Below are 9,208 nucleotides of genomic sequence, written 5' to 3' on the forward strand. Positions count from 1 at the left end.
ATAGAGTCCTTGCGTGGTCATAATTGTATTTTTGTAGGTGTTGGGAACCCTCTATATTGGTCAAAATCCTGTAACTTACTCTCAGCACTGGTGTAGTTACATGAACTGCAGCAGTTCAAGAAGGCAGGTGATCAACATCCTCAGGGCAGTTGTGGATGGACAGTTAGATCCCATAGCCAAACTTTTAAATAAACTTCGAAATTGCTTGCGGAGCGAAGGCTGTTTTCAATAAGTAATGTTGTCCTTCTGCCTGGCTAATCTGGTTCTTGCATTCCCTGTTACTTCATGAAAAGAAACGAATTAACAATGATGTTAATGTAGCGTGGAACTATAAAGAGTCAAACACTTGAAGTTGGTAAAAGAAGCAACTTCCTGTGCAAGTATCCTTATTTTTGGGAGCGCTCGTCTGTGATTATGGCAAAGAACTAAAAATGTGAAGATCAAAACGAAGTGGTTTAAATTGTTTTGGTTGTGCTGATTTTTGAATTAGCTGATCTCAGCCCATGTGCTGTAGTTAACCATTTATGTCCATTTTTGGAAGGGAAGATTGTCCCAAGATTCTAATTTTTGGGAGCATTTGTCTGTGGACAAGATCAGAGTTGACTCTCGTATGTACTCTTTCTCTTTCCATGGAGCAGTTTCTGGCAGCTTTCCCTTGAGCATATTAAAATGAGTGTGCACAATATTCTCCTACAATGTCATTGTAAAACAAATCTAATTTAGTGCACATTTTAGAATGAGCCTTCTGTGAAAGTGAAAAATTAACTAACCAAGATGGTTGTATTTTGCTGAGATAATAAGATGTGAGGCTGGATGAACACAGCAGGCCAAGCAGCATCTCAGGAGCACAAAAGCTGACGTTTCGGGCCTAGACCCTTCATCTAGGCCCGAAACGTCAGCTTTTGTGCTCCTGAGATGCTGCTTGGCCTGCTGTGTTCATCCAGCCTCACATCTTATTATCTTGGAATCTCCAGCATCTGCAGTTCCCATTATCTCTGGTTGTATTTTGCTGTTTGTTATTTGCACATAAGCTGGCAAGTATTTATCATAGAGAAATTTGTGATTTTTGAACTTTCAGAATAAAGCGTGCGTGTGCGTGTGCGTGCGTGTGCGTGCGCGTGCGTGCGCGTGCGTGTGCGTGCAAAAAATCATTGGCTAATGTGTCCTATTGCACAATAATTCAATAGTTATTTGCATTTATCTACAGTGCTTGTTTTTTATTTTCTAATGTACTGAAATGATGAAGGAATAAGATTTTAATGTGAACCTATTGGTGAAGATTTCAAAATCTAATTGATTTAGAAAAGTTATCAAATCAAATTCGGAAAACAAGATCCTTGTGATTTACCTTGTAGCAGAATTTAGACTTTCTAAAAAATGTAATAGTGAATAATAAAATGTCTTTAAGTATTAATATTTAAAGATTATTAATTTTTCTGTAGGAAGATAAAGAATCAAAAGCAAAGATAAGTGAAACTTTGGCAGAAATATTCAAGAAGATTGGATCCAAAGAAAACACAAGGGAGGCAAGTTTGAATTGTTTTGAACACATTCTTTGCTCACTTAGTTTCTTATTCATGCGTACTCCCTGGCCTGACTTCATGGGTTTTAACTCAGAAAATGCTTTCTCAAACCCCATGACTATGGCAGTGCTTTCATTGCCCCTCAGAGGGTAAGAAATGGAATTTCCTTACATAATGGAAAGTATGTTTTTGGAGCTCACATTCACAGTAAGCGCAGGCCCAGCATTACTGTGAAATTGAGGCACGCTGCAGCCATGCCTCAGATTTTTAGGTGGTAGGCTCTGAAGACCACATGTCAAAATTATCATGCTGAAGTTATTTCTGGACACCTACTCTTTCTTTCGCTTGTCTCAAATAAACATCACTAGCTGCCATGAGCACAAAAGCTGATGTTTCGGGCCTAGACCCTCCTTCAGAGAGGGGGTTGGGGTGAGGGTTCCCTGAGGTTTTATTTAATAGTCTTAGTGTAGAAACAAGCCTTTCTAATATTAAAGCATCACACTAGCTACCTCCTACCTTCCACCCAAGCCCCATGAACTCCCTTCTATTTCTTTCTCCCTGATGCATTTATCAAGCATCCTTAACTTAATCTTTGCTAGTCATGTCAGCTGCTCAGTATTTTTCTGGTGTTTCCCCTGGAATTATTAGTAGCCATTTTTGTTTTTGCTCATTCTGGTCTCTCGCACATATGGCTGTATCCTTCTTCCCCTGTTAACTGTATTGAAGCCTTTCAGGACATTGAAAACAACCTTTTGTCAGAAAGGTCAGACCTGAAAGGCTGTTCTTTTGTCTCCATAGATGCTAACTGATCTGCTGATTTGCTTCTGGCATTTTCTTTTTTTTAACCTTCTAAGTAATGCTGTACTGAGGAGTTAACCTTATTCCCTTCTCTGCACAGGGGTTAGCGGAACTTTACGAATACAGAAAGAAGTATTCTGATGCAGACATTGAACCATTCTTGAGGAAATCTTCTCAGTTCTTTCAGAATTACATTGAAAGAGGTTTGCGACTTGTAGAAAATGAGAGAGAAGGAAAAGGAAGGATTTCTTCATCTTCCAGTTCTGGTAGGATTAGGATTGAATACAGTAGAATCCTTTTTCTTGGAAAAGGGCTTGAGAATGGGCAGATTGGATTCTCATTTCGTTTGATCCCTTTTTTAATGTGTACTTATTTCCATTTTTAGCAGGGTTTTCATCACCTGCAGACGAGTCACCGTATGTGGCAAGTTCCACCTCTGTCCCTTCTGCAGTTAGTACTAATGGGGAAGAAGTTGGTCCAGCTGTGTACTTGGAAAGATTAAAAATTCTACGGCAGCGTTGTGGCTTAGAAAATAATTCAAAGGTAACATGAGTTTTGTTTTCATTAACATCTTGGTGTTTTGAGAGCATGTTTTTTCAGATGATCTGTGTATCCTAGCAACTTTCCTTAATCAATTCTACATTGTTGTGCAGTACAAGTTCTAATTGCCTGTTGCTGCTGTGAGACTCTAGTTCACAGCTCTCTCTTTCACCCAAATCACATACCATACCTTAACCAGCTACTTTTGCTTAGGGAGAAACTAGCAGGTGTGGGACACACCATCACCTGACTTGGAATATATTGCTGTTTGTTTTAAGGTGCAAAAAGGTGATAACATTTAAAGGTTCAGGGCAAGGCTAGAGTATTTTTAATAAATGCTAGCACAATGTGTTTATTAACGATTTCATTATTGGAATGCAGACTAAAATTTCAAATGTTGACAGTGATCACACCTTTGGAAGTGTGGCAAACTGAGGATGAAACCAGTTAGTTCCAACAAGATATGTGCCCGCACAACGGCAGTAAAGTTGCAAATGGAATTTAGTGCCAAGAGGTGTCCAGTGATGTATTTTGGGCAGTGGGGATAGGGAGAAGTGATTTGTGTGATAAGTACAGGAAGGACAGATCAAAAGGCTCATGTGTGTAAATCCTTAAAGATCGCAGAACATGCGAAGAGAATATTTAACAAATGGGATCTTAAGCCGAACACATATTTCTTTTAAAGGTGAGCCGAGGTCACAAATGAAATGATTCCATTCAGATCTGTTCGTCATTTGTTTAAGAAATGGATGCAGAGGAGATTATCAGAATGGTTTCAAGAGGGGTGGATTTGGTTAATGTGAGGTTGGAGAAGCTGGTGTCTCCTTGGAACAGAAAAAGCTGTGACAGCCTTTAGAACTGTGCCAAGTTAGGACTGGCTTGCATGAGGCAAACAAAACCCTGCTCACTTCAGTTTGATAATACAAAGACTAGGAGACATTTATGGTTTTAGGAAGAGTCACAGGAGAAATATAGGGTAGAAATTTTACACTGGTAATGACCTGAAACTAATTGCTTGAGAGGGTTTGGATACTGCAACAGTGTTAGACAAATTTGCAGCCAATGGGCGTACAGTGAGAAATTTGAACTGATTTGGATTGCTCTAGATCAGACATGGACTTGATAGGCTGGCGGGTAACCCTTTCACTCTTTGAATGACGTGGGTAATGTTTTTGGAATTGCCACTGGCCCAAAGCAATACTGCTTACTGTGGTTCTTCAGCCATGGTCTATTATGATCATTGTTTAGTGATCTATGACTTCAGTCAAATTTAGTAGACCTCTCCCACAGAGTAGTGAAGCAGCAGCCTGCAATTGACATTGACAGAACAGACTGAGATGCTGATGTATTGATATGGTTCTGACACCATCCTTAGTTGTGTCCTGGGCAGTACAGAACCAATACAGTTGTGTCAGAAGGAAGTAGCCCTGGAATTCATGAACACTTTGAAGTTGGATCACATGACATCTCATATCTTCACATCAGTTCACACATAGGCAAAGAAATGGTCTGCTTATTGCCTGTTACCCTCAGTTAGCTGATGAATTAATACTCCACCTTGAGCACCTACTGGTCAATACATTCAGCTGTTACTGAAGGAACTCCCCATACCATTATTTTGTGGTGACTGCTATAGGATCCTTAAAACACATTTGGTCTTTACTGGAGACATACTCAGTGTTATGTGGCATTACTACTTTGCTAAATAGTATAAATTTTGCACTAATTTTAGGTGATAAGCTTAGGTATCTATAATGAACTGTGGGCTATAATCAGAATTATGTTCCACCACAATCAGTATCATCCTGGTCTGGCAAATCCCTCACTCTTAGCGTTATTATCAACGCAGGTGATCATATGTGCTTCAAGAGAATGTAGGAGAGCATCCAAGGAGCACACCAGGTATCCAAAATAATGACAGCCTTGTAAAGCCTCAATACTACATTTTGTGCTAAATAAGCAAACTATCGATGAGTGATCCAACAACCAGTGGGTATGATAAAGGTCTACAGTACTGCCATATGGTATAATGAATGCATGGTGGAAGGTCAAGCAATTAGCAAGAGAATTGACAAACATCCCTATCTTGAATGATGGCAGCATGCCAGGGCAAAAGACGCAGCATTTTCAACCATCTTTTAACCAGAAGTCCTGCTGGAAATCTTAGCTGCTACCCTAAGAACCTCCAGTATTTTAGACGTCATTTTTCAGTCCATTTCAACCATTTCAAATTCCCTTTCAAGTCACACACCATCCTGACTTGGATATATGTCATTGTTCCTTCAGTGTTGCTGGTTCAGAATCTTGAACTCTCTCTTCCTAATGGAATAGTGGATGTAACTCATCAAATGGACTGTGGCGGGTCAAGAGATTGTTCACCTTCGAGTGCCACAAGGAATGGGCATTAAATGCTGTCCCTGTCAGTGCTGCTCATATCCCAAATTAAAAATAAAAATTGTTGGATCCTGTGTCTTCAGCTGTGATACTGAAATCCTATGTTCTGGAACTTAGTGCATCTGCAGGCAAATTGCTCCAGCATATCCAAAATGCTGGCCTCTGCTCAATGAGGAAAATTCCCTGAGAAGCAGAACAAAGTCAAACCAGGCAATTACTGCCCTATCAGCCACTCTTGAACATCTTCCAGAAGATCATGACAATACTAATAAGCAGCACCTGCGTAACAATAACCTACATACCAGTGCTCGACTTGGGTTCTGCCAGGGGACATTTGGCCTTGTATCTTAGCCTGTGCTAGTCTAAGCATTGACAAAAGAGCTGAATCCCAACTTTGAGATGAGGATGACCTTATTTGACAGCAAGGCAGCATTTTGATAGTGTGACAAGAAGGACCTCTTGTAAAATTGAATTAGGCAGGAATACGTCATGCCAAGCACAACAGGAGAGCATTGACTGTTGGAGACCAATTATTTCTGCATAGGACGTCATTGCACGTGTTCGTCCAGGTTAGCATTCTTGCGCTGGCCATCTTCTGTTGCTTTATCAATGACTGTCACTTGATCATAACGTCAGGAATTGGGGATTTGCTGACAGCTCAGCATTCACTTCAGTTAAACTTTTCCGAAGGTGAAGCATTCTGTACCTTTTGTGCGGAATGCCCATATTGTCACAAGAGCCAGGTAGTGATCAAGTCCAACCTTTACCTGCAAAGCTGTTGCCATTCACTGAATTCCTACACCAGTATGGTCCTGGAGTTTGTTCTTGAGCAGGAACTACCCATCTGTACCAACTACATAAATAGTGTGACTACAAAAAACTTCTTCAGACTGGAAATTGTCGTGAGTAACTTGCCTCCTTACTCCACAAATATTGTCTGCCATCTTCTAGACACAAGTGAAGACTGAGTACTGTCCACCTGCTTGGATAGAGGCAGCTCCAACAACACTTGAATCTTGATAGCATCGAGGACAAAGTAGTCCATTTAATTGGCACCTAATCCAGCACCTTTTAGACACTGATTCCCTCTGCTGCCACAATGCTGTGGAGTTTGGATATGCCCACTGCAAAAACATTTGACAGAAGAAAAGTAAGGGCAGTAGATGCTCAGGAGTACCACTATCTGTAAGTACCATCCAGGCCCCATACCACCTGATTTGAAACCAAACCACCATTCCTTTGGTGCTGGGTCAAAATTCTGGAACTCCTGTCTAAACAGTGCTGTGGGTGTACCTACACCAAATGGACTCTTAGTGGGTCCTTTTTAATCTCTGGATTCACTTGTGAAATTTAGTTCACTGTTTTGTTCCTCAAAAATGTAACTTGATTTCATGTATGTTTTACTACACGTTGAGTGGCACTAACATCTTTTTCTCATCTACTTTGGTACAGCATGAAGAAAGACAGCCTGCAACCTCACTTCTGTCTAAACCAACGGTCCCTACAGTTGCATCATCCTCTGAGTTGCTACATAATAAACTTGCCCATCTTCGAGATTCACGGGAATACAACCAAGAACAAGAATCTCATCATCCACCAATGCAGACCAACAGTAATACCACTTCAGCAGCTAACCTTGATGATCTGAAGAAAAGACTGGAGCGAATAAAAAGCAGTCGTAAATAGATAACCCATAAATAGCGGTGCAATCGTGAAGTGTGGTAGAGGCCCCTTCATTGTTATTGGCCTCCTGTTGACCTAGTATGTATAATTTTTCCATTTATGTACAATACAGTGACTAACTGTGTATTGTGACATAATATATTTCTGTATATAGGCTTCTGGACTGCATTAACAACATACTAAACTGTTGTGCACTTGTGAACATTCACACTGACATTTCTAGAACCGGTTAAATTTTTATAATTGCAGCTAGCTTCTTTAAGGTTCTCATACCTATAATCAAAAACAAGACCATCTGGATAGTATCAGAGTAACTTGCTGGCTACTGTGATTTGCTCATGTCTCCATTTGAAATTTTATTGGCATCAGGTGATAAGATTGAGGCTCTGAGCTTATTTCAGACCTTGCTGTCTGTATTTCCGTTTTTTGACTAATGCAGCACCATCTATTAAATATTGAGATGAAAATCTGTTATCTGACTAGATCTGTCTGTTTAGTTCCTTTTAGAAAGTTTAGAACGTTCTGACTGTTGCTTGTTGTGTTTTTTTTCATTCCCTGTGATCAGCTCAACTTGAAATGTGTTGATTCTGTACGGAATCATGAAGCATGACATGAGGTTATGAATATTTAAGTGTTTTTTTAATAAAGACAATTAAAACAAAGATCTGTGTTACAAGTTAACCAAATTAAACTGTATTATAATTAAGATTTTTTTAAAGCAATAACTTGTGGATAGTTATAGTAGTTAAATTGGTACTTTTATAGCTAGGGCCCTGTGTAAGTCAAACCTTTTATAGATTTCATGGAAGGATCATGACCAGAGCGATTTCACAATTGGAAGGTGTTTTCCTTCTCATTAAAAACACCGGGGAAACATTTACAACAAACATAATAAATGATAAATATTGAAATCTGTTTGGGTGCCACTTATTTTCCCACAAACTAGTGAAATTTAATTCGAAGGGGTTTGAATATTACTTTTGTGCAAGTTAGCTGATAACAATTTCTCCAGTAACGATCTAAAATCGCAATGCTGAAGCCTCCAGGCAATTAGGTAAGTTTGTACAAATTTGTGATTAAACTACGAATTTCAGCCTTTACAAGTGGGATTCTTGCTTTTGATGTGTGTATCTGACTTACACTGGACCATACCTATAACTACTAGAAAAGCTCTTAAAATGGACATTTCAAATGGCTTTGTGAAGTTTTGTTTTGGAGTTTAACTTTTCTTATGAACTAACCTTGTGGGGAAAGATGGTTCAGTGGGAGGCATGGAGATGTATTTTCTTTTAGGTTGTGAGGGCACAAAAAGGAGTGAAATCTTAAGATTTGTAAACCTTGTTTGTGTCTATCGTAAATGACTGAATGAATATCCCATAGGGCTGCAAGAGAGAAAAAAAAAGTTTTTCTCTTCCATGCAAGTAAATGTATGTTATCATCCCAGATCCTGCACCATTTTGTTGGTTGCTCACATTAGGTGAGGCCTTTTCTCCTCTCTGACACCAGTTTAATAGTTCTACACAAAGGAATACCTCCGACTGTGTTGTAATAATTAATTTCCATTGCGTCTCCAGCCACTGAATTTCTGTTCCTCCAGCAATATGTCGGCAAATACAGTTTATACTGTTGTTGGTTCTCAACTGCCTCAGAAAATAAAATGACAGCTATATAAGACTGAAATTAGGAGAAATTTATTCCTTGAGTTCTTGACTCCAATGCTAGGAAAACAATGTCTTGTAATCACCTCTGTCATTATTCTTGTGTTTCAATTAAATCTCACCTTATTCTCAAATTTTATAGAATATTTATACTGAATTTCCTTAGAGCAATCTTCTCATTCCAGAAATTATTCTTCTGAACCTCATCATGGAAGAATATACCAACCTTGTCCTGTGAAGGCTGGTATGTTCTTCCATGGTGAGGAAACAATAATCACAAAGTACTCTACATGTGGACTCACCAAGGCTGTACTAACTGTACTAAGAGTTAGTTTTTATAGAATCCTACAGAGTGGAAGAAGGCACTTGGACACATCAAGTTTACACTAACTCCAAAAGAGCATCCTGCTCAGAGCTATCTTTATAAACCCTGTATTTCCCATGGCTAATCCACCTGGCCTTGACACTGTGGACAATTTAGCATGGCCAATCCACCTAATCTGGCACGGGGAGAATATGTAAACTCCACCCAGTCACCCAAGGCTTGAGCCACCATGCCACTCATTTTTAGACTTCATAACAAAGAGATTGGGTATTATAGAAACTGTGTAC

The 9,208-nt window shown here is 39.5% G+C and overlaps 1 protein-coding gene across 4 annotated transcripts in view; it reads left to right on the forward strand.

Moving 5' to 3' along the window:
* Positions 1-7,849, forward strand: part of ckap5 (cytoskeleton associated protein 5) — a 108,292-nt gene extending 100,443 nt beyond the window's left edge. For 3 of the 4 annotated variants that reach the window (XM_048545281.2, XM_048545280.2, XM_048545283.2), the window contains 4 exons: positions 1,443-1,526; positions 2,422-2,587; positions 2,707-2,864; positions 6,708-7,849. In XM_048545281.2, coding sequence (XP_048401238.1) covers positions 1,443-1,526; positions 2,422-2,587; positions 2,707-2,864; positions 6,708-6,941 — 642 coding nt within the window. In that variant the 3' untranslated portion in view covers positions 6,942-7,849. The remainder of the gene's footprint in view (positions 1-1,442; positions 1,527-2,421; positions 2,588-2,706; positions 2,865-6,707) is intronic. The other variant, XM_048545282.2, reaches the window with a different exon arrangement.
* The last annotated feature ends 1,359 nt before the right edge of the window (positions 7,850-9,208 follow it).

The sequence above is a fragment of the Stegostoma tigrinum genome, chromosome 17, assembly GCF_030684315.1.
Source record: "Stegostoma tigrinum isolate sSteTig4 chromosome 17, sSteTig4.hap1, whole genome shotgun sequence".
NCBI lineage: Eukaryota > Metazoa > Chordata > Chondrichthyes > Orectolobiformes > Stegostomatidae > Stegostoma > Stegostoma tigrinum.